This window comes from Microcaecilia unicolor, chromosome 1, assembly GCF_901765095.1.
Source record: "Microcaecilia unicolor chromosome 1, aMicUni1.1, whole genome shotgun sequence".
Lineage (NCBI taxonomy): Eukaryota > Metazoa > Chordata > Amphibia > Gymnophiona > Siphonopidae > Microcaecilia > Microcaecilia unicolor.
Genome location: NC_044031.1, coordinates 682,118,273 through 682,144,521, shown reverse-complemented (window position 1 = coordinate 682,144,521; position 26,249 = coordinate 682,118,273). Strand labels below are relative to the sequence as shown.

Sequence of the window (26,249 nt, the reverse complement as noted above, 5' to 3'; positions counted from 1 at the left end):
TACACAGCATGTGCAGCAACTTTCATATACGGCAAACCGGTTCAGGATAGGCTGGAAAGGGATAGGATGAACAGACAGATGCAGAAGTGTTAGCAGAAATTAGGGAGGTTAACAAGCTGGGTAACACAATAATAATGGGTGATTTCAATATCTTAGGTCTACAGTCAATTTCTACCTTAAAAACTATATTCTGTATCTTTAGGGATGTCATTAATTTTCTCAAAAGAGTATATATTAATAACAATATGTAAAAAGTGGAGAAAAAAAAAGACTTCAATGAATATCAGAGTCACTCCTATTTGTAAGGCAAACACCTTCCATGGAGAAGTTTGGATGCCTTGATGTGGATTGATACAAATGACGCATAAGAGATTAATATGTATATTTTCAAAGCACTTAGCCTTCCAAAGTTCCATAGAAACCTATGGAACTTTGGAAGGCTAAGTGCTTTGAAAATATGCCTCTAAATGTTTTGGCGTCTGCAACAAGCCCTCCGCCATTTTGTAAAGTGCCGTCAGTTGAGAAGTGGTTTTGTTTCAGAGCTGTTCTAGTTGATTTTTGTCAATTCTTGGATATTTTGAGTTATTTACCTTTTTTTTCCCCTGAAGCAGCCTGTGAAGGTCAAACAGGGAACCCTTGTTGGGATTTGCGAATTGCAGTTCAGAAGAAATGCTGGATGCAGTATATGGTGAAAATACTACAACTGTGAAACTCCAAGATAAGTACTCTATAAATTGTGTGGGCAACATTATTTAGCTTTCAGCTCATTCTGTGTCTATGGAAGGTATTTGTCATTAATAGACATTTATAATGTTGAAGTGGAGTTTCTTTATGACTCATGATTGAACAGAGCCTCCTACAACTCTGAAGGTGTTTGCCTTACAAATAGCAGTGACTCTCAGGGACATCTTCGAAAGAGAAGGGTGCCCATCTTCCGACACAAATCGGGAGAAGGGCGTCCTTTTCTCAGGGTCGCCCAAATCGGCATAATCGAAAGCCGATTTTGGGCGCCCTCACCTGCAATCCGTCGCGGGGACGATCAAAGTTCACGGGGCATGTTGGAGGCGTAGCGAAGGCGGGACTGGGGCGTGCTTAAGAGATGGGCATCCTCAGCTATGCTATTCTGAATATGACATTATTAAGATGATATTGAAGCTGAGTATAATGAGATAATTGACTGAACTACTCCCTTCACTGTTTAAAATTTTGTATGTGCCTAGTGAATACGCTATAATATTCCTATTGGCATCTACATGGTTAGCATGTGCTAAACTGTAGCATGTGCTAAAAATGCTAGTGCACCTTAGTAAACAGGGCCCTCAGTATGTTCCAATAATCCATTTTTACTATTACTTGGTAAACAGTATTGACTCAAATTCTATTCTTACCTGGTAGATAGCAATGACCCATTTTCGGCTGTGCTGAAACAGGTCTTCATCAGACCACAGGGGATTTTCCTTTGCAAACTTTTCTGCCAAATAATTGTGGTAGCGAAACCAGATGATACTCGCAGCCTGGAGGAAGGGGCTTTCATTTGATCGGGCACCTCCAAAACCTGCAAAGAGAGTACTGATGTGTAAAATTTACCTGGATCCCTGCTATACAATTAACCATTCACCATACTCTATTGCTCATGCTCAGCTATGCTTCTCTTTGTTTCTCAGTCTTTCTGCCAAACTATTAAATGAAAAGGAACAGAGATTATTATAATGGCATTGTAGCAACATGGTGCAACCACGCCTTGAATACTGTGTGCAGTTCTGGTCACTGCATCTCAAAAAAGAAACAGTTGAATTAGAAAAGGTATAAAAAAAGGTTGACAAAAATGAAAAGGGGATGAGATTGTTTCCCTATGAGAAAAGGCTAAAGATGCTTGGGTTCTTCATCTTGGACACGAGACAGTTGAGAGGAGATATGATAGAGGTCTATAAAATGCTGAGAAGAGTGGAATGGGTAGACGTGAATCACTTGTTTACTCTTTCCAAAAATAGAAGGACTAGGGGATATGCAATGAAACTATTGAGTGGTAAATTTAAAACAAACCGGTGAGTAGTAAATTTAAAATAAACCAGAGAAAATATTTCTTCATTCAATATGTAATTAAATTCTTGAATACGGTTTGGCTAATTTCCTAAAAGCCCATAAGTCATTATTAAGATGGACTTGGGAAAATCATCTGCTTATTTCTGGGATAAGCAGCATATCAAAAACTTCAATGAAGAAAAAGGTCACTGACAATTACTTTCCACTTAGAATAGAAGAATAGTGATCAAAACCAACTTGCTAGTGTGTTCGGGAAGTTGAAATCAACACAGGACAGTGAGGTGTCTCATGTTGCCCTGAGCTGTGTTGTACTGTACCCCTGAAGCAGCCCTCTTGTGGTCGAAACATAGACCACATTGGGTGATTTTTTATAAAGATACTGATCTCCTCCCCAGTGCCGCCCCAACCTGCCCACCTTTTTGTTAGCCAATCTGTGGTGATATTCAGCAGCACTGTCTGTTTAAGTGCCGCTGAATATCACCACTTAGGTAGTGGTAAGCGATTTAAGCAAGCAGGAGTGGACCTCTGGAATTTGTTGCCAGAGAATATGATAAAGGCGGTTAGCTTAGTGGGGTTTAAAAAAGGTTTGGATGGCTTCCTAAAGGAAAAGTCCATAGACCATTATTAAAATGGACTTGGGGAAAATCCACTGCTTATTTCTAGGATAAGCAGTATAAAATGTATTGTACTTTTTGGGGATCTTGCCAGGTACTTGCGACCTGGATTGACCACTGTTGGAAACAGGATGCTGAGCTTGATGGACCTTCAGTCTGTCCCAGTATGGCGATACGTATGTACTTATGTACTTAAATCACTTTGAATAAAAGGGGGATTGTGATGAAAGGCTCAGAGAGCTCTGCAACAGGGCCGTGCCGATGCGGTAAGCGAGGTAAGCGCCGCAGGGGGGCGCCCACCTCTGGAGGGCGCCGCCGCGGTGCTTACCCTCGCCCCGGCGCCCCAGCCCAATCGTCGACTTCGGATGTCCCTGCTGCCCTCACAAGCGTAGCGCTTTTGCGAGGCAGCTCGGGCTCTCCCTCCTTCCTTCCTTAGTTCCCGCTCTGGCTCCCCGATCAGCAGCCCCCCCCCCCCCCGCGTGTTTTAACCTTTACGCGATGTCAATCAATGAAGAACGCACACCAGATTCGTTTCCAGCTTCTCTCTTCACACAGTGTCCCGCCTTCAGCGTCAGCGATGATGCATTTCCTGTTCCCGCGAGGGCGGGACACTGTGTGAAGAGAGAAGCTGGAAACGAGTCTGGTGTCGTTCTTCATTGATTGACATCGCGTAAAGGTTAAAACACGCGGGGGGGGGGGGGGGTCTGCTGATCGGGGAGCCAGAGCGGAACCAAGGAAGGAAGGAGGGAGAGCCAGAGCTGCCTCGCAAAAACGCTGCAGCCTGCCACATGTAGGGGGGAGGGCAGGGGAGAGGAGAATTGTTGGCCATGTATGGATGCAGGGCAGGGAGAGAGAAGAAATCACTGGACAGGAGGGGAGAGGGCAGAGCAGGGGAGAGAATTGCTGACAGGCATGGATGGGAGGGCAGAGAGGCATGGATGGGAGGGCAGCAGCAGGGCCCAGGGAGAGGACAAATTGCTGGAAGGGGAGGGGAGAGAGGAGGATTGCTAGCTATGGATGCAGCAGGGGAGGGCAGAGAGGGACAAGGATGGACATGGGGGCCCAGGGAGAGGACAAATTGCTGGAAATGGAGGGGAGGGGAGAGAGGAGGATTGCTGGCTATGGATGGAGGAAGGAAGGGCAGAGAGGGACAAGGATGGACATGGGGGCCCAGGGAGAGGACAAATTGCTGGAAATGGAGGGGAGGAGGATTGCTGCCTATGGATGGAGGAGGAGGGAAGCGCAGAGAGGGACAAAGGATGACATGGGGGCCCAGGAGAGGACAATTTGCTGGAAATGGAGGGGAGGGGAGAGAGGAGGATTGCTGGCTATGGATGGAGGAGGGAAGGGCAGAGAGGGACAAGGATGGACATGGGGGCCCAGGGAGAGGACGGATTGCTGGCTATGGATGGAGGAGGAGGGAAGCGCAGAGAGGGACAAGGATGGACATGGGGGCCCAGGGAGAGGAAAAATTGCTGGAAATGGAGGGGAGGGGAGAGAGGAGGATTGCTGGCTATGGATGGAGGAGGGAAGGGCAGAGAGGGACAAGAATGGACATGGATGGGAGGGCAGGACCCAGGGAGAGAGAAGAAATTGCTGGAAATGGATATAGAGCAAGAAATGAAGAAGAAAGGAGGAAAGTAAAGAAATAAATGGAAAGGAAGCCCTGGAAATGGAGTTAAGAGGACATATAGCAGCAGACTCAGATACTGGGCCAGCATGATCGGAAAAAGAAAGTCACCAGACAACAAAGGTAAAAAAAAAATCATTTTATTTTCATTTTAGCGTTTGGAATATGTCCACTTTGAGAATTTACATCTGCTATCTTATTTTGCAATGTATAGCAATTTGTTTCTAAGAATATTGCTGACAGTTCCTGTCAGTGTGGCAAGTGGTGAGCGATCATTTTCACCGGGGGGGGGGGGGGGCGTGATCATTTTCCCGGGGGGGGGGGGGGGGGCGCCAACTGATAGTCTGCAGGGGGGCGCCTGAGACCCTAGGCACGGCCCTGCTCTGCAAAAACTGACAAGAGATCTACTAATAAACTTCCCAATGGGGAAAGAGTCCCCAGAGGGAGTAAAGCTATAAAAAGGACTTTTTCCAGGAACCTCTATTCAGTGGCAGTGTCCATAAGAAAACCTATTAGATACAGTGTCGGAAACCATTTTTTTCTACCTCTGTCTGTATATAGTTACTGCTAAGCATTGTCCCTTGTTGCTGAATTTAAGTATAAGTAAACCTTAGACTGAGTTATTGAGTGAATTATGAGAGTGAGGAGTGAGTGGATTTACTGTGTCAGTGGTCTCTCAGTGTAAACTGGTCCTGGCCCTGCCCCCTAGAGACTGTTACATTTTATTAAAAGTAACCTGCACCAGCTATCTGGAAAAGAAAGCAATTTCCACAGACAAGAATTCAACAGACTTGTGTAAAAACAAACAAAAAGAAAACTAGATTTTCAGTATCATGAGGAAGTTATTTGGCAAAGCATTTGAGAACTACAGGAGTATGTGAGGTGCATATCATTTTCACCCTAGTCTTACCATAAATCCCTTTGGAGCCACACTGATTAGTTGAGACATCTTTTGCGTTCCACATAAGGAGCTTCCCATCTGTGTTCATAGGAAAGCCCTGGTGAGACCCAGAAGTCAGCTTCCCTCCAGAGAAATATCTCAGTGCATCGCTCCAAGAATTAGAGCAACCATAAATGGAGCTTCCATCGATCCAAGCTGTCACTGAATTTACCTAAATTAGAAGAAGCACAGGTTATATTACCAAAAGTGGAAATGCTCATTTGGCTTGGTTGGACAAGTGTGTATATCTCACAGAAAAGGAAGAGATGAGCCAGAAAAGACTGACTGCTGGATCTGGCCTTTTCTCAAATGCACAGGGCTAGATCTACCAGTAAACACAATACACATGTGTGTAGGGTTACCTGGTCTGAAGGGGATGAGAGCAGAGAGTTGCATGGGGACAGAAATCCAACCCATCCTTGCCTGTCCCCACTGGAATCTAAGCCGTCCCTGTCCATCTCCATAGGAAATCTAGCCCATTCCCGCCCGTCTCCGTGGGAATCTAGCCCATCCCTGCCGGTCCCCGTCGCAAGTAATCTCCTTCATCACAGCTCCCGGCCCGTTGAGCCCTTAACCCCCCCCCCCCCCCCCCAAGAAAGCCAGATTCTATAACCAGTAAAAACACTGGTAAAGGTAAAATACATCATTTTCTTCCATACCCTGCTAAGACAGCAGATGTACAGATCAGCACAAGGTCCAAAGTAGTCCAAATTCCAAAACATGTAAAGTCAGAAACAACACAGTTTATACCTAATTGTTCAACCACCCTTAGAATTCACCTTTGGGATTGAAAAAGCAAAACCATGCACATGTAAGTACTGGATAAATGAATTAAAACAAAGTTTAAAGCAAATGCCCTTAATATGTATACTTGATGCAATATTCACATAGCAAGCAGCCTGAGTCAACAGATTTAGTTTCTAATAAATTCTGAACATAATAATTTTGTATGAACTTGGTGGCTAATAGTGTTCTGAACTGGACACTGTTGGCACATTTAGACTGAGGCTGGACAAAACTTCTGCATGAAGGAAGCCCTTCTCTAATTATTCAATACCTTTCTGTGAAAAAGTAGTAATAAAAAAGGCAAGTGCATTTTTATAATATACCACTGCAATTCACAAAACAAAAGGAGCAAGTTCCCACATGCCATCTTTTTCTTTAGATGTAGGCACAGGGAAAAGAAAAGGTTTAAAATGCTCCCAGGTTTCAACTTAATTCATGTTTAATGTGAGTTATAAATGTCATAAATAAATAAATAGATAGAAACTCTGAATGGTGAGCACCTGATTCTCATAACATGTTGAGGGGCATAATTGAATGGGGACGAACATCTCTAAGGGCGTCCATCTCTAAGGACGTTCCGGCGAAGGGGCGGGGAAACCTGTATTATCTAAACAAGATGGACGTCCATCTTTCGTTTCGATAATATGGTCGGGGATGCCCAAATCTCAACATTTAGGTCGACCTTAGCGATGGTTATCCTTAGGTCGTCCTTAGAGATGGTCGCCCCCAGTTTTCGGCCATAATGGAAACTGAGGACGGCCATCTCAAAAATGACCAAATCCAAGCCCTTTCGTCATGGGAGGAGCCAGCATTCAGTGCACTGGTCCTCCTTACATGCCAGGACACCAATCGGGCACCCTAGGGGGCACTGCAGTGGACTTCAGAAATTGCTCCTAGGTGTATAGCTCCCTTACCTTGTGTGCTGAGCTCCCCAAACCCCCCCCCTAAAACCCACTCCCCTCAACTGTGCACCACTACCATAGCCCTTAGGGATGAAGGGGGGCACCTACATGTGGGTACAGTGGGTTTCGGGTGGGTTTTGGAGGGCTCACATTTACCACCACAAGTGTAACAGGTGGGGGGGATGGGCCTGGGTCCACCTGCCTGAAGTGCAGTGCACCCTCTAAAAACTGCTCCAGGGACCTGCATACTGCTGTGATGGAGCTGGGTATGACATTTGAGGCTGGTATAGAGGCTGGAAAAAATGTTTTTAAAAATTTTTTTGAGGGTGGGAGGGGGTTGGTGACCACTGGGGGAGTAAGGGGAGGTCATCCCCGATTCCCTCCGGTGGTCATCTGGTCAGTTTGGGCACCTTTTTGAGGCTTGTTCTTGAAAAAAAAGGGACCAAGTAAAGTCGACCAAATGCTCGTGAGGGACGCCCTTCTTTTTTCCATTATCAGCCGAGGACGTCCATCTCTTAACCACACCCCCATCCCACCTTCGGTACACTGCCGACATGCCCCCATGAACTTTGGTCGTCCTCACGACGGAAAGCAGTTGAGGACACAAAAAAAATCGGCTTTCGATTATGCCGATTTGTGCGACCTCGGGAGAAAGACACCCATCTCCCGATTTGTGTTGGAAGATGTGCGTCCTTCCCTTTCGAAAATAAGCTAGGTTGTCTGTTTTAGTGGCCCTTTACCGGGAGAAAAAAAATCTCTGCACGAATATAACACATGCTAGGGTGTCCCTATAACCAGCCTCTCCAAATAACACACTGATTACGATTTATAACAAATTACTACTCTACATATGAAAAGTTATTCCATCATTATATTTCCTCTGTGTAAATCCATATGCTGCACAAGCCGGCATGTTTGAAAATATAAGGGAGATTAAATAAAAATGCCACTAACAATAAAGAACGACAACATGGATGCAGCTTGCAGCAGCTCATAGGTTCGCTCGCTTTCAGTGCACGGTGATGATGGTGGTGCAAGGAAGGGGAAACAGACTCACCCTTTTACCTTCTCAACTCCATCCATCCATCCATCCATCCATCCACCTCCCCTCTGACTCTGGGTGCCCTCCCATCACATAGCTTGAGGCAGCCTGGTGGTCTAATGGCTTCTTCAGGGCAGGAAAGATCCCACTCTTTCCTGCCCAGTACCTCTCCTCTCTGCTTTTTTAAAATGACTGCCGAGACTTCCAGTGGTGGCCTTGCAAGACTTCTTTGGAAGTCTTCCACCGCTGGAAGTCTTGGCAGCTATTTTAAAAGAGCAGAGAGGAGTGGATCTGCGCTGCCACAGCAGCAGGCAGGAAAGAGTACAGATCTTTCCTGCCCCAAAGAAGGCACTAGATCACCAGGCTGCCTTGAGGTATGTGCTGGGAGGGCACCCTGCGCTCGGGGGAGGGAAGGCACTTCTGCAGCAATCTCGCAGGTTCTGGGTCCATCCCACAGGATTCCCGCAGACCTGGATCTATCCCTGCTGGATCCCCACAGACATGAAGGGGATCCCTGCAGGAATCCTGCTATCCTGGCTCCTGTGCGGCTTTGTGGCAAGAGTTGTTTTTTTTTTTTTTGAAGGCTGATTCTTTGGTAAGGTTTCCAAGCTCTGCCACAAAAGTTCCAAATTCAGAGTGGATCCAACTCCACCCACATTAAACTTTAGATTTTGGACAGTAGTAGGGGAAAAATAATTGAGTTTAGTGTCTGAGCCCAACCTCCGGGGCCTGCTTATCTTCTAATCCTAGGCATCCAGTTATAGACTCGTCCACCATATGTTTTGTAGTCCAACAACATAGAAAGACAACTTTCTGCTGGAAAAGGGAGAGCATCTTTCTCTCAGAGAGTTTCTGATCTTTTATACAAGTGATTGGAATCTGTTGTTCACACTATGTCAGAACTGAGATTCCAGATGATTTTTGAAGGACTTAAAGTATCGGAGCATACTTCATGAGTCGGAGCATACTTCATCAGATATTGCACCACTGAACTCTTGAAAGTCTTCAAAAGTGGTCCAAGGTACACCAGCTCAAGGAAATTCAAGACATGGTCCAACTGCTCAAACTGTGGAGGTATATTACTTTTAAAATTCTTAAGCAAAAACCTCCAAAGTGCGAGAGAGGAGAAAGGGTTAAGGAGCCATGGGGGAAAGATTTCCAGGATGTAGTAGCTTTTTAACAAAACTGGGCTTTGTTGCTTCTTATAAATGAGATAGTTCCAAATCTGGGACAATAAAATGGATTGCTTTCTTAGAAAAACAAAATTAGCTCAAACCTTAGTGGCCTCTAATGATGTCTGGGAATTGACTTAGGTGTGACATATAGATCAAAGTCTTGTTACAGATCTGAATGCGAGTCCCATACAATGTCCAAAATCTATGACTTACCTCCCTCCCCCATTTAAAATCACAAAGAACCCAAAAGAGGTCATTTAAATATAAGAAGGCGTGATAAGAAAACAAAGACAAAGATGGTGACTGATAGCATTTACCTGTTGTCTGGGATTACTGGGACTCTGTCCTGTTCCTGGGGACGACTGGGTTCTTTGGTATGGAAGAACCATATTCCTGGCATCATTGGTATCAAACATAGGATCTCCAGCAGGAACCGGAATGTTCAGGAACTCTACAGGGCACCCATACTTATCGGGCCCTATAATCTCTGAGAGCACGTGGAAACCTAAAACAGCCAATGACATGATTGAGGGAACAGGGACAGCTGTGTACGAATTCCTGCATCTGGACCTGTGCTGTTCTGAAGTTCAACTGCATGAGTCTGCTTGATTTCTAAGCTAACAATAGTCTCTTAAAAATATTTTACAAAGGCGCACTAGCGTTTTTAGCGCATGCTAATGATTGATGTGCGGGGTTTTTAAAAGGTTTGGATGGCTTCCTAAAGGAAAAGTCCATAGACCATTATTAAAATGACTTGGGGAAAATCCACTGCTTATTTCTGGGATAAGCAGTATAAAATGTTTTGTACTTTTGGGGATCTTGCCAGGTATTTGTGACCTGGATTGGCTACTGTTGGAAACAGGATGCTGGGCTTGATGGACCTTCGGTCTGTCCCAGTGTGGCAATACTTATGTACTTATGAGATGCCCATAGGTTTAGTGCATGCTTATTTTTAGCCCATGCTAAAAACTCTAGCACGTCTTTGTAAAAGATCCCCTTTGAAAGAAAAACATATAATACATTGGCCATAGACATTCAGATGGATAAGGTCCAGACTGCTCTGAAAATGTCACCACTGCAGCACTTGTGTTTGGGAATTGCTCCCTGACTGGCCAGATCATGGCACATAGAAGGACAAGGAGAGGGCAGGAATAAAATGAAATGGGAAGTAATTTTTCTTAATTATGCTCTAGATTATTACTTTATTCACTATGCACACATCTTAGCAGTGCTTTTTTTGTAGAAAAAAAGGTGCCGGTACTCATTGTGGGCGGGGTCACCACATATGGCTCCACCCCTATGATAGCCACACCCACATTGGCCACACCCCCTATAGCAGCCATGGCGCATATAAACAGACATCATTGAAAATATACTAGCATAGGAGAAAAAAATAACATGATTTTTTTCATTATAAATAATTTCTGTAAGCTGCTACAGCTCCAGTATACCCAGTGCAAAATAAGACAACAGATGTAAACACTAAAATGAAAATAAAATGATTTTTTCTACCTTTGTTGTCTGGTGACTTTGTTTTTCTATCCATATTGGTCCCAGCCTCTGATTCTGCTGCTCTCTATCTGTTCTCTTAACTCCATTTCTAGAGCTTTCTTTCCATTTATTTCTTTCCTTTCCTCTTCTTCATTTCTTGCCCTACATCCATAAGTAAAAGCTGGACCCTCCTCTGCGGAATTGACTGGAGGAGGTACAACATGGATAAAGCTTTTGCCTATTTTCTCCATCCAAGTGCAGTTTTTCTCCTCTCTTTCCTTTCCCTCATCTCCATCCATGTGCATCTTCTTTTTTTCTTTCCTCCGCTCCATCCATGTCCAGCATTTCTCCTCTCTCTTCCCTCCCCTGTATTCATATAAAGAATTAATTCTCTCTCCCCTCTCCTCCATCCAAGTGCATTTCTCCTCTCTCCCCGCCAACCCCCCCATCCATCCATCCATCCATGTCAAGCAATTCTCCTCTATCTCCTGCGCTCCTCTCCATCCATGTCCAGCATGTCTCCTCTCTCCCCTGCTCTCCCCTCCCATGTCCAGCGATTCTCCTCTGTCCCCTGTCCTCCCCTGCCATCCATGACCAGCCATTCTCCTCTGTCCCCTGTCCTCCCCTGCCATCCATGACCAGCCATTCTTCTGTGCTCCGTCCTCCCCTGCCATCCGTGACCAACTATTCTTCTCTGCCCCCTGTCCTCCCCTGCCATCCATGACCAGCCATTCTTCTGTGCTCCGTCCTCCCCTGCCATCCGTGACCAGCCATTCTTCTGTGCTCCGTCCTCCCCTGCCATCTGTGACCAGCCATTCTTCTCTGCTCCGTCCTCCCCTGCCATCCGCGACCCATTCTTCTCTGCCCCCTGTCCTCCCCTGCCATCCGTGACCAGCCATTCTTCTGTGCTCCGTCCTCCCCTGCCATCCGTGACCAGTCATTCTTCTGTGCTCCGTCCTCCCCTGCCATCCGTGACCAGCCATTCTTCTCTGTCCCCTGTCCTCCCCTGCCATCCATGACCAGCCATTCTTCTCTGCCCCCTATCCTCCCCTGCCATCCATGACCAGCCATTCTTCTGTGCTCCGTCCTCCCCTGCCATCCGTGACCAGACATTCTCCTGTGCTCCGTCCTCCCCTGCCATCCGTGACCAGCTATTCTTCTCTGCCCCCTGTCCTCCCCTGCCATCCGTGACCAACCATTCTTCTGTGCTCCGTCCTCCCCTGCCATTCGTGACCAGACATTCTCCTGTGCTCCGTCCTCCCCTGCCATCCGTGACCAGCTATTCTTCTCTGCCCCCTGTCCTCCCCTGCCATCCGTGACCAGCCATTCTTCTCTGCCCCCTGTCCTCCCCTGCCATCTGTGACCAGCCATTCTTCTCTGCTCCGTCCTCCCCTGCCATCCGCGACCCATTCTTCTCTGCCCCCTGTCCTCCCCTGCCATCTGTGACCAGCCATTCTTCTCTGCTCCGTCCACCCCTGCCATCCGCGGCCCATTCTTCTCTGCCCCCTGTCCTCCCCTGCCATCCATGTCCACTGATTATCCTCTCTCCCCTCCCTTCTCCTTCATGTCCAGCAATTTTCTCTTCCCTGCTCTCCCCTTCTTCTCCAGCCCCAGCATCAGACCCTCAGCCCCAAACCTCAGTGTCTGTCCTTGGTCCCTTTTTCTCCCAGCCACAGAGTCAGACTCTTCTCCCTAAATCAGCTCCCTTCTCCCAGCCCCAGCAAAATACCCTTCTCTCTCCTCAACCCCAACGCCCAGCATGTGCCCTGTTCTCCCATCCCCAGGGTCTGCCATTCATCCAACCCCCACATCAGACCTTCTCCCCACCCGACGTCGAGATCCAGCGCCCCTGCCCCAGCTGCCCGCCCTCTTTGCTTCCCGACAGCCCTGCTTTCCGGTCCAAACCTCCCTCCCCCCCCCCCCCCCGCGACGCATTTCAATCTTTTATTTATTTTTTTTACTTGCAGTCACAGCGCCGGCGTTGTTGAGAGGACCAGGCTCGCCTCCTCATGCTTTCCTTCCCTTCGCTGTTCCGATTCGCTGCCTCTCAGTGTCCTGCCTTCCTGTGACGAGTTTCCTGTTTCCGCGAAGGCGGGACACTGAGAGGCAGCGAATCGGAACAGCGAAGGGAAGGAAAGCATGAGGAGGCGAGCCTGGTCCTCTCAACAACGCCGGCGCTGTGACTGCAAGTAAAAAAAATAAATAAAAGATTGAAACGCGTCGCGTGGGGGGGAGGTTTGGATTGGAAAGCAGGCCTGTCAGGAAGCAAAGAGGGCGGGCAGCTGGGGCAGGGGCGCTGGATCTCGACGGGCGGCAGGAACGCAAGTCAGGAACCCTAGGGGAAAAAAGGTGCCGGTACACCGTACCGGCGCGTACCGGCACAAAAAAAGCACTGCATCTTAGTAATATTAATAACCTGTTTGATATTCACAACAATTTAACTGGCCACAATTGGCCAATGACCAGTTAAATTATTTGTTCAGGGCTCTCTGCTAATTTTCAGGGGCACATAACTGCTTACTGCCGCTGAAAATGAGCAGTTAGCATCTAAGTGAAAGCTGGCTATTTTGGAGGTGAAGCTACTACTACTACTACTTATCATTTCTATAGCGCTACCGAACGTATGCAGCGCTTCACACTTGAACATGGAGAGACAGTCCCTGCTCAATAGAGCTTACAATCTAATTATGACAGACAGACAGGACAAGTAAGGGATAAGAGTTAGGACAGACAGGACATATCAGGGATAGGGGACAGGTTTAGGAGTTAAAAGCAGTATTGAAGAGGTGGGTTTTTAGCCTAGATTTGAGGATGACCAGAGATGAGGCTTGGCGTACCAGCTCAGGAAGTTTATTCCAGGCATACGGTGCAGCAAGATAGAAGGAACGGAGTCTGGAGTTAGCAGTGGAGGAGAAGGGTGCAGATAAGAGAGATTTGCCCAGTGAGCGGAGTTCCCGGGGAGGAGTGTAGGGAGAGATGAGAGTGGAGAGGTATTGAGGAGCTGCAGAGTGAATGCATTTGTAAGTGAGTAAGAGGAGTTTGAACTGATTGTGGAAACGGATAGGGAGCCAATGACGTGACTTGAGGAGAGGGCTAATATGAGCATAACGGCACTGGCAGAATATTAGTCGTGCAGCAGAATTTTGAACAGATTGAAGAGGAGAGAGATGGCTCGGTGGGAGACCTGTGAGAAGCAAGTTGCAGTAGTCTAAGTGGGAGGTGATAAGAGTGTGGATGAGGGTTCTGGTTGCATACTAAGCTGGCACTTGGCTGGTTAATTGTCGATATTCAGCACCTATCTGGCCAGGGTAACCACATAAGTGGGACCACATAAAACACAGTCCTATCTTTATGTGGCAACCTATGGCCAGTTAAGTTCTGAATATCGACTTAACCAGCCATGTGTTAGCCGGCTCCACATAAAATAAATATTCATGGCCGAAGCTGGACATGGCCTGGCATTGAATATCTGGGAATAATACCGGCAGAGGTCAGCAAAATGTTCACCTCTGCCATCTGAATATTGATACATTGACCCCAATGTCTTTGACTGCTAACTGATCTTTAATCCTATAAAAGCAGCAGCCTTGAAATCTGCTGAGCATCTTACAAATGGCCTAGCTCATGAACACAGGAAGAAACAAATGCTTCGTTGCCAGCTCCATGAAGGAGACAAGGCTTGGGTTACCTGGTTGAAGAAGCCTGAAACACAATTGCTGATCTTACCAAAGAAAACCCCCAGCACGGTTCTGTTCTTGGTGGAAGGAAGGCCGGATTTGCCCTGCATGGCCACGTTACTGATGCTGCGAGCGTTGGGGACATGTGGTTCCAGAAAAGCTTGGTAAACTCCATCGGCGTAATGAGCTGGGAGAAGACGTAGATGTCTGGAACCTGTTGACATAGAATCAATGCATCACCTATAGTACTCAACAGATTAAAAGGCAGACCCTAGTATCAATCACTTATCCGGGGACCATATATAAACTCTTTCACACTTCTCTAGTCCCAGACATTGACTTTCTTCCACCATCTACTTTACAAGATATTGCTTATATCATGATCTTCAAGAACTTTTTCCAACCCTTGCCTCAGTAGTGCTTAATTGTCCAACAATGATTTTTGGCAATTTAACCAGCACTCAAACCTTCATCGGCTTTATCTTTATGTCTAAATATACTTATCTTTTGGCATTTTCAAAACGGGGACTCAAAACTGCCCGACTTGCATGTTTCGCCACCTGGCTGTGTCAAGGACTTCCCCCTTATGCCGTTCTACTGCCAACTCGACAACATTACTTAGGAAATATTCCTCGAGGGCGGGACACAGGGAGGGAAGGCCCAAAGGGAGGCAATCTGCACACTGCCGCTGCTGCGCATCTTTCACACAGAGCGAGGTGAGACGCTATGATTTGAGTTCAGGGGGGCCCGCCCCAGTGGTGGACGGAGGGGGGGGGCCGCGGCGATGACAACGACCTTGGGGGCAGGGACCCGGGGTCAGCCTTGCCCTAAGCCCGGCCTAGTCTCTCGGTGGCCCTGTTCCTCACCCTCACTGTGCCTCGGCACTACCTGGATGGTGCAGAGGCAGTCTGTAAGAATTTTAGGCAGCACTACTAAAAATTAGCAAAGAGAGGGTTTATGCATTTAGCAGCTGCCATTAAATGCATAAATACTTTTGAACATCTCGCACAGTTCTTATAATTACAGACAAAACCTGGACTACACCTGACCATGTTCTAGTGAATGAGGAGAGAGTGAAAGTGCCAGCCACTATGTAAAGTGACTCACTAATGGAGAACCTTGAAGTCAGTCTTCTTCCCTTGCATCCTTCAAAGGCCTAGAACAGTGGTTCCCAAACCTGGTCCTGGAGGCACCCCAGCCAGTCAGGTTTTCAAGATACCCACAATGAATATTCATGAGACAGATTTGCATGTACTGCCTGCACTGCAAGCAAATCTATCTCATGAATATTCATTGTGGATGTACTGAAAACCCGACTGGGACCAGGTTTGGGAACCACTGGCCTAGAAGGTAAAAAATAGTGGTTTCTCCCTTGACACACTCCCAAACACCCAAGACATCCCATCTCACAAAACTGTCCTTTCCTTCTGATGTATTTGGGCCATGTATGTTTTTAATGACATTCTAATCATGGTGAAATGGAAAAAATTACACTTTCAGATTTAATCCAAATAAAACAAAATATATGCAAGCAGGAAAACACTTTACCCCATAGTCTTTTTTTCAGATTACTTATTTATATATTTATTTAACAAGATTTATAACTTCGCTATTAATAGGATTTCTAAGTAGGGGGACAAGATTACAATTCTTTATTAACTTTGGTAGTAAACAGAAATAAAACAAAACATAGAAATGAAAATTCAAATGATACTTTTTTTTATTGCACTAACAATACATTTTTTGATTAGCTTTTGAAGGTAACCCTTCTTCTTCTTCAGATCAGAAATAAGTCTATTAACTTTGAAAAGTAACATTGTTAAGTCACAAAAATATCTGTATTTTTTAACAACATAGGATTGATTGAATTTTGCCAAAGCATTGAAACCCTGTTTAACATACTGTGTGCCCTTGCGAAGACTCCTATACATACCCACGGATCCTCGGCTGTGGTCCACTAGATTATTATACCAGCCATCATAGCGTTGAACCTCCCAAGAGATAGCACCCTGTGCACCTGTTGAGAAAAAAGCACAGAAAGAAAACATTTACCATTGTAGTTATGAAGCGGTCATATTACCTCAGTGCATATGTACCCACCTTCTATAATTACCCTAATAAATCCCTTCCTTCTTCTTTCTTCCCTTAATTAATCTCTACACAATACTAACTGTACCTGATATACTGGAATAACTATGTTAACAATACTATGTAAGCCACATTGAGCCTGCAAATAGGTGGGAAAATGTGGGATACAAATGCAATAAATAAATAAATAAATGTATATGCCACACACATGGAGATCAGTGCAATGCATAAAAATTTCAAGGGGCGTAACTTGGGTGTGATTTGGACATGGCTTTTAATTCGACACACAAATTCCCCATTTTATATAGGGAATAGACCTCTATGTTAAAAAAATATCCATGTCCGGTTTTGCACCAGCTCAGAGGCACGCACAGTGTTTTAAAAAGTGCTGGTTTTTACTCAGGCCTTTATACAAAGGATTAAGGGAGTCATTCTTCTTAATTCCTCTTTGATTATTTCAGCCTCCAAAAATAAAAACAACAAAACTTGTGGCCTCACTACTTAATTGGTGGCACCTAAATATAAAGGGGGGTAATTCTCAATAGGTTGCTTAAAGTTCGGTACCAGGTAGATGCCCGCTAAGGTGAATTTTATAGTGGCAATTCTGTATGTAACTGCTTTTATATAATACCAGCATAAGTCCACAGTTATGCACCTAACTTTAGGTGTGAGAAGTTACGCTAGCTCAATAGCTCAACTGCTGTAAGGTGCCATCAAAGGTAAATGCGAGCACTAGAGGCCACTAACAGAGTAGCACCTGCATTTAACAGCGCACATATTATCAGAGGGGTCAGGCATGGCAAACAGTGCCCATGCAAGGAAATACAGCAGAGATCATTTAATTGATATTTAAATAATATTCTACATGTACAATCAGAGCACAGTGCTCTGATTATATGAGCAGAATAGTGCCTTAACCCAATGCCAGCTTGGAGCTGGAATTAGGTTAAAACTCCTATTTTCCATACCCCCCCTGCCCAAGTCAGGCAGCTCAGGCTGCCACTGTCAGTTCTGGGGTCCAGTGGACCCCACATCCCCCCCTCGCAAGGGCTGGAGATCTGGTGGACCTCCAGCCCACCTAACCCCTCCCCTGAACAAGTTTCCCTGGTTGCCCAGTGGCCTCCCCTCCCCCCCCACACCTCCTGGAAGGCCACCAGGGAAACTTGTTCTGTTGGGTTAGGGGACAAGAGGTCCACCAGACTTCCAGCCCTTTGCTTGCGGGGGGGGGGGGGGGGGGGAACCTCCTGTTTGACAGGTCTGGGCTTTCTGGACTCACAGAAACAGAATCTACATCAGCAACGCACCAGAGACCGGCGCTAAAGAGGACTTCAGCTGGCGAGGGTTGGGGACCCCCGCCAGCAAAGGTACCTGATGGTGGCGGCGGGGGAGGGTTGGCGGCAGCGGGAGGGAGGGTCGAATGTGGCCGGGGAGGGGGGGTGAAAGCAGGGGGACCATGGCTAAATCTGCAGGGCACCATGCCCCCGTGGCCCCACCTAGCTATGACCCTGATGTAAAAGCTGAGTCAATTTGCTGTCACAGCAGTGCTACCACTGAACAGTGCAACCCATTAGTCACCAGTGGGCTACCATCACATGTCCTGTAGTGATACCAGCCTCCAGTTCTCTGGCAGAGAGAGGCATGGAGAGCCAGTCAGGAATTTCTAAAGTACAACACAATACACTTACAGACGGAGGTCCAGGTGCCTGCCAAGACCATCCCAAAAACTGCCAGCATGCAGATATTGCAGGCCATTGCTGAGGCTCGCTTCCCGGGAGATCATGCAGTGAGTCACTAAAGAGACATAAGCAGAGGAGGATCAATGTCAAATCCATAAGAGATCTTTTGGAGCTTTAAGGATTAAAATAGGTGGGAGGTGCAGATTAACCACAACGATAATGCAAGTTACCAGATTTGTATGTCTAAGAAGGGAGAGAAGCCTTTGCCAGTCTATAGTTTATGTTACTGCTGAGGCACTTGAAAGTGACTAATTCCAGCAGTCACTCAGCTCTGAACACTGGAGAGCTCCTTCAAATGCTCTGGCACTTAGCTTATTAAACGTCATTCTCTTGAATCTTAGAAATGTGATCTTCATCTCAGAATTTAGTGATCTGAACAGTGGCTGCCACTGTCTGCAGCAATACTGGCTTCTGTTCCCACATCTCACGGTGAAATCTCCCGCTTTTTGGACAATACTACAGGAAAGTCCTTCCACAAATTTACACCACATGGACATTTTTCCCCGAGTAAATGTATGCACGTATTTTCAAAACTGAAAAAGTATCCATTTGTGCCTGTTTTCCTATATAGAACAATAGCTAAACTGAATTTACATCCACACAGGGGTCAATATTCAAAGATATTCAAACAGCCAGAAACATCTCCTGGCCATTTAATACACTTGTCTGGGGCCAACCAGACATATCCAACGGCAATTAACTGGATAGTGCCACTGAATATGTCCGGTTAGTGCCCATGCCGAAAAATACAGCTATTTTGTGGGCGTACTGGGGGCAGAGTCAACACTTAGCAAGGGGCCATTTTACTAAGCCCTGTAAGCGTCTACATGCGCCCAACATGCGCCAAAATGCAGTTACTGCTATGGCGTGGCTCTTGCTGTAATTTCATTTTTGGTACGCATCCGATACGCGCGGCCGGAAACCAATTTTTATTTTCTGCCGCGCGTATCAGATGCGCGCCAGGTGGCATTTGGTGTGCGTAGGTCCTTACCACCCAGTTACCACGTGAGACTTTACCGCTAGGTCCATGGCTGGCGGTAAGGTCTCAGACCCAAAATGGACGCGCGGCAATTTTCATTTTGCCACCCGTCCATTTTCGGCAAAAATTTTAAACAAGGCATTTTTTTTGTAGGTAGGCTGAAAATAATGCTGTGCGTGCCCAAAATACGCATCTACACTACCGCAGGCCATTTTTCAGTGCTCCTTAGTAAAAGGACCCCCTAAGTGTCAATGTTGAACACACAACTGGGTAAGATAACCACACAAATAGGACTGCATAAAAGGAAGCATCCCTTGTGATGCTTCTCTGATTTTATTTCCTGGTGGTGGACTTTCACCTAGTGTAGATAAAAAGGGATGCATTAAAGCACAGCTTCCCCTCCCCCACACCCCAGTCAATGCGGGTTTTCAGGATATCCACAGTGAATATGCATAAGGTAACTTTAAATACATCGGAGTCCAAGCATGTAGAAATTTGTCTCATGTATATGTATACAAACAGGGCTGGGGTTAAATATCCTGGGGCCTCCCAGGCAGACAGTTGGGAGGAGACCCAAAGCCCACCAGCAAGCTGCATCTCTTTCAGCTTTTAAGCAGGCTTAGGGGCCCTTAATAACATAGAGACCCAGGGTAGTTGCCCTGTTTGCACCCCTTAATGCTGGCTCTTTGCACATATTCTACCAATGACAACAGATGCTCTTGATTTCGTGACACTAATAATTGAGGTGTTTTTTTTTCCTAAGGGTTTAAATGTAATATTTACTTATTTCACCCATAGTCAGAATGGGAGGAAAGCCTTCATAAATCTGACCTAAAAGCTGGAAAACTTTGGAAATGATGTAAATCTTAATAGTCTCAGAATATAATGCAGCTATCTTGAAGCTATACTGAGCTCCAAACATTAAAACTAAGACAAACAGTTCTGCTTTTACCCCATTTCAGCCAGCTACAGATTTGTAGTTACAGATTTTCTAGAGCCAAGAGGTCCACTTGACCAGTAGAGCAAATGAGGACTAATTCAGCTTGTCCCATGACAAAAACATCTTGTAATCACATAACAGGATGCTGACAAAATTTATTCAGAGCTAGTCAATATAAATTAAAAGTTAGCAGTAGGTCTAGTTGTTGAGTGGGGCAGGAGAGGAGGCTGAAGTATCACAATCCAACCCTTGGATGCTGCCAGCATAGGGAAATAAGTCAGCCTTATGGCAGTCTCAGTATTTCCCATCTGGTATAGGAAGTTCAAAAGAAAATAAATCTCCACTCTTTCTTCTTTTCCTCATTGCAAACCTTTGACTTGCAGCCAATGCATTTTTCTTAGCGGCATTTCCTGAAAGAGCTTTTGTGTTTTAGTTAACTCAGAGTCAGGATACACCATAATCTTCTCATAAGCAAGCCTTTGAGTTAGTAACATGCTTTGTTGAATAGAACTAGGAAAACAATTATGCCAAAATAAATAGTTGCACAATTAAGTGGAATTTGACCTGCAAACCAAATGAGGCATTTTTCTTAGTGGCATTTCCCGAATGAGCTTTTGTGTTTTAGTTAACTCAGAGTCAGGATACACCACAATCTTCTCATAAGCAAGGCTTTGAGTGGAGGAGTGGCCTAGTGGTTAGGGCACCGCTCTTGCAATCCAGAGGTGGCTGGTTCAAATCCCACTACTGCCCCTTGTGATCTTGGGCAAATCATTTAACCCTCCATTGCCTCAGGTACAAACTTAGATTGTGAGCCCTCCTGGGGACAGACAGAGAAATATCCAGTGTACCTGAATGTAACTCACCTTGAGCTACTATTGAAAAAGGTGTGAGCAAAATCTAAATAAATAAACATGCTTTGTTGCACAGAACTTGGAACAAAATTATGCCAAAATAAATAGTTGCACAATTAAGTGGAATTTCACCTGCACTATTTGGCAAATACCTATAAGTACATATAAGTATGTAAGTATTGCCATACAGGGACAGACCAAAGGTCCATCAAGCCTAGCATCCTGTTTCCAACAGTGGCCAATCCAGGTCACAAGTACCTGGCAAGATCCCCCCCAAAGTACAATACATTTTATGCTCCTTATCCTAGAAGTAAGCAGTGGATTTTCCCCCAAGTCCATAATAGCTTATGGACTTTTGCTTTAGGAAGCTAGCCAAACCTTTTTAAAACCCCGCTAAGCTAACTGCTTTTACTACATTCTCTGGCAACAAATTCCAGAGTTTAATTACACATTGAGTGAAGAAACATTTTCTCCAATTTGTTTTAAATTTACTGTTTTGTAGCTTCATTGCGTGCCCCCTAGTCCTAGTATTTTTGGAAAAAGTAAACAAGTGATTCACGTCTACCCATTATTTTATAGACCTCTATCATATCTCCCCTCAGCCGTCTTTTCTCCAAGCTGAAGAGCCTTAGCTGCTTTAGCCTTTCCTCATAGGAAAGTCGTCCCATCCCCTTTATCATTTCCGTCGCCCTTTTCTTTACCTTTTCTAATCCACTATATCTTTTTTTTAAATGTGGTGACCGGAATTGCACAGAATATTCGAGGTGCAGTTGCACCATGGAGCAATACAAAGACATTATAACATCCTCATTTTTGTTTTCCATTCCTTTCCTAATAATACCTGCTGCCGAACACTACAGTCCTGTATTTAATGTATGGGAAATTAGCTCATAATATCCAACATAAATCCTTTCAGGGTTATCCATCCTTAGCTCATGCCTGAACATATAATCAGGTAAGGTGTCTGACTTGTTCCTTTGCACATCTGTGTTACTATTTCAGGCATCTGTTACACACCTTTGAAGATTATTTAGTAATGTTTAAATTCAGAAGTGCTGTGGGTATTAACCCATTTGGTGTAATGTCTGCAGTAATAGATACCCCAAAATAATCCATCTTGTCTGGGCTTGCTCAGATCCCCTCAGGTGCTAAGGCTGTGTTACTGCCCTATGATGTATGCCTGGCTTGGCCTGAGCTGCATAGTCCTGATGCTATGGTCCACCTTGGGGGTCAGCACTCAAGAAAAAGATCTAGGTGTCATTATAGATAATACACTGAAATCTTCTGCTCAGTGTGTGGCAGTGGCCAAAAAAAGCAAGCAGGATGCTAGGAATTATTAAGAAAGGGATGATGAATAAGACTGAAAATACTATAATGCCTTTGTATCGCTCCATGGTGCATCCACACCTTGAGTATTGCATTCAGTTCTGGTCACCATATCTCAAAGAAATATAGCAGAATTAGAAAAGGTTCAAAAAAGAGCGACCAAAATGATAAAGGGGATGGAACTCCTCTCGTATGAGGAAAGGCTTAAGGAGGTTAAGGCTCTTCAGATTGGCAAAGAGACGGCTGAGGGGAGATATGGTTGAAGTCTACAAAATCCTGAGTGGTGTAGAACAAGTAGAAGTAAATCGATTTTTTTACCTGTTCCAAAAGTACAAAGACTAGAAGACACTCGATGAATTTTCATGTAAATACTTTTAAAACAAATAGGAGGAAATATTTTTTCACTCAACAAATAGTTAAGCTCTGGAACTCTTTGCTGGAGGATGTGGTAATAGCAGTGAGCATATCTTTATTTTTTGTTACATTTGTACCCCACGCTTTCCCACTCATGGCAGGCTCAATGTGGCTTACATGGGGCAATGGAGGGTTAAAAAAAGGTTTGGACAAGTTCCTGGAGAAACAGTCCATAGTCTACTATTGGGACAGATATAGGGAAGCAACTGCGTGCCCTGGGATTTGTAGTATGGAGTGTTGGCACGATATGGGTTTCTGCCAGGTACTTGTGACCTGGTTTGGCCACTGTTTGGAAAACAGGATACTGGGCTAGATGGACCATTGGTCTAACCCAGTATGGCTACTCTTATGCTCTTATGTTATGTTCTAGAAATTTTACCCTAACAAGCTAAAAAGTTCAGGACTAAGGCTTCTAAATTGTTTAACACTTCTCTCTGGAGAAATTGAAGAAAAAAGGGTTTGCATCTGTGGCAGAGGAGCCTGGGGGAGGGGAATCATTTCTGTTCTCAACTACAGTGATCAGCTTAAGTCCCTAGATCAGCAGTTTGCCCCAGGATCTGACTTCCCTGTAGCTTTTTCCAGGAAACACTTGTCCCATTTGGCTTTCAAAGTTTTCTGCTATTGTAGCTATGACCTCCTCCTCCAATCCCCCAATGCCTTAATTGTACCACTCCTTGAGGGGTCCATTTATGAAGCTGCAGTAAAAGGGGGCCTGCGCTGGCATTGGCGAGTGTTTTTGATGTGCGCCAAGGCCCCCTTCTACCGCAGTGTGTAAAAGGCAGGGTTTTTTTTAAAAAAAGAAATGGACATGCAGTGGTACGTTCCTTTTCGCGAGTGGTAAAAAAGGCCCCTAAGTAAGGAATTAATTTCTCTGAAAGTAGTAAAACCAGTGTCCCTGCCCCCCCCCCCCCACACACAACCTAATTGATTAATAAGCCAATTAATCAACCAATTATTGGAGTTAATTGGCATTGATTGGGAGTTACATGCATGTTGTATTCTATAACTCCTATAGCAGGTCATTTTAAGGGGGTACGGATGGGGCATTTCAGGGGGCCATTGCAGAAGTATTCCCAGAATTTACATGCACTGTTACAGAATAGACTCGATCGGCGCATAACTTAGGTGCCAGCGTTACATCTGCTTAGGTGTCGATTATGCACTTAGGACTGAATTATATAAATGGCGCCTAAAACTACTACTACTTAACATTTCTAAAGTGCTACTAGGGTTACGCAGCGCTGTACAATTCAACATGGAAGGACAGTCCCTGCTCAAGGAGCTAAAAAAAAAAATCAGTGCAGAGAAATACTGCTTAGCACTATTCTAAACTGCACTTAAAGTTAGGTGTGGTTTATAGCAGTGGTGTAGCAACGTGGGGCCACGGGGGCCTGGACCTCCCTGCTGATGACCCTCTCGACCCCCCTCCCGCCGCCAACCTACTGTCACCTACCTTTGCCGGCGGGGGACCCCAACCCCCGCCAGCCGAGGTCCTCTTCTTCCGGCGCAAGGCTTCGTTCTGGACGTCAGACTCAGAAACAGAACGAAGCCTTGTGCCGGAAGAAGAGGACCTCGGCTGGTGGGGGTTGGGGTCCCCCACCAGCACAGGTAGGCGATGGTGGGTTGGCAGTGGGAGGGGGGGTCGAGAGGGTCGTTGGCAGTTTGGGTCAAAGTTGTTGGTGGTGGTGGCGGCGGCAGGGGGTTGGTCGATGGGGGGGGGGGGGCTAAAATGTGCCCCTCACCTCAGGCTCTGGACCCCCCTCCTGCCGAAGTCTGGCTATGCCCCTGGTTTATAGAATATCACTTAGCACCCGGAACTGCGACTACATTTAGGCATGACCATTTACACCAATGAAAACCTGGTGTAAATCCCCATGTGCAAATTAGGCATAGAGGAGTGGAGGAGTGGCTAGAGCACGGGTCTTGCAATCCAGAGGTGGCCAGTTCAGATCCCACTGCTGCTCCTTGTGATCTTGGGCAAGTAGTCACTTAATCCTCCATTGCCTCAGGTACAAACTTAGATTGTGAGCCCTCCTGGGACAGAGAAATATCCAGTGTACCTGAATGTAACTCACCTTGAGCTATTACTGAAAAAGGTGCGAGCAAAATCTAAAAATAAATAGGCACAGATTCCCCTACTTCTATAATAACATGCATAAATTGGAGAAACAACCCTGATCTGTCCATGCTCCTCCCATGGCAAAGCCCCGTTCAGATCCACCCATGAGAATTTATGCAAATCTAATTATTGCCAATTCGTGACAATTGCTTATCACCTAATTATCAGCACTGATTGGCTCATTATTCAATTATTGAGTTGCACATGCAAATTGGGCACCTGGATGCACACCTCAAAGTGCCATATATAAAATCCAATAGTTAGCGCTCAGTGCTTGTAAATTTTTCAGCGCCATTTATTGGATCTAGTCCAGTGGTTCCCAAACCTGGTCCTGGAGGCACCCCAGCTAGTCAGATTTTCAGGATATCCACAATGAATATTCATGATAGGGATTTGCATGCACTGCCTCCACTGAATGCAAGTTTATGTAGTATCAGTCTGGAACGGAGTGCCTGCCTCTGTGTTTCATTTTATATTCTGATATTGGTCAACATTTGATTATTTCCCATCTGAAGACAAAGCTAATCAATAGATATATTAAGTTAGTCCAATTAAAAAAAGGTATCATCTTAGTCTCTCTGTTTTGATTTATTTCTCTTTTTTACCTTTAAAAGTGGATTAACACGGCTACCACACCACTTTACTGAACCAAGATCCGAAAGCTCCCTAGCTCTGCTGATATTTTAGGAAGATTTCCTTAATAGTAGAAGCGATCTGTAGAGCTCTTGTGTTAAGCCTGAGCTCTGGAAATTAATTTCTAAGAGAATTGCATCAGACACCAGGGTGTTCCTCTGACAGCTGTGGCAATGGCAAAAACCATCGATCCCCAGCCCAAGAGAGCTACTAGAAATAAGCAAGCCTTTCTTTCTTCGATACTACAATCGAAAGAAACAGCTTGTTACTTCGCTTCCTTTGGACGTCACCTAGTACTTTCTGTAGTTAGTACTTGGCAGAAAACCTGAATTATACCACAAAGCCACTGATTTAGTGCGATTTATACAGGTGACTTCCGTCATCAGAAGTCTTAGACTGCCCCCTAATGGCCGCACACTGCACCTCATGAATTCATTGAACCATTTTCCCCACACGAAACGGAAGATGTTGCTGCCTTGAATGAATCGTTTTTGCGATCTTAAGACCTTTTCTATATCTGTTGGCAGTCCAACTACGCACTCACTCTGCTCTTCCCCTCCCCCGCCAAGCCAGAAATAGAGAATCTTTTAAAACTGAATAGGAATGAAAGTTTCCTGAGCACTCGTCTAGAGCTCTATCTGTGTAAGCTTTCCCCCCACACAAACACATCTTGAAGAAAACCTCTAATAGCTTTTCCAATCCATTCACTGGGCAGCTAAGAGTGGTTAGAACAGACTGACCTTGACAGCTTGTTGCATGCGGAGGTCTCTGGCTTCCTAAGTGCTGTCCTGCTTCCTTTCCTGCCTCCCAAGTGCAGTAGCTGAGTCAGATTGTCTGAAATCAGAGGAGGAAAGTTCTGCACA

At 45.5% G+C, this 26,249-nt stretch overlaps 1 protein-coding gene across 2 annotated transcripts in view; it reads right to left on the bottom strand.

The window, feature by feature from the left end:
* Positions 1-26,211, bottom strand: part of LOC115458080 (dual oxidase 1-like) — a 98,628-nt gene extending 72,417 nt beyond the window's left edge. For both annotated transcript variants that reach the window (XM_030187899.1, XM_030187906.1), the window contains exons 1-7: positions 26,127-26,211; positions 18,074-18,179; positions 16,234-16,317; positions 14,350-14,514; positions 9,450-9,637; positions 5,198-5,399; positions 1,389-1,555 (exon numbers count right to left, since the gene is read on the bottom strand). In XM_030187899.1, coding sequence (XP_030043759.1) covers positions 1,389-1,555; positions 5,198-5,399; positions 9,450-9,637; positions 14,350-14,514; positions 16,234-16,317; positions 18,074-18,140 — 873 coding nt within the window. In that variant the 5' untranslated portion in view covers positions 18,141-18,179; positions 26,127-26,211. The remainder of the gene's footprint in view (positions 1-1,388; positions 1,556-5,197; positions 5,400-9,449; positions 9,638-14,349; positions 14,515-16,233; positions 16,318-18,073; positions 18,180-26,126) is intronic.
* Between the last annotated feature and the right edge of the window lie 38 nt (positions 26,212-26,249).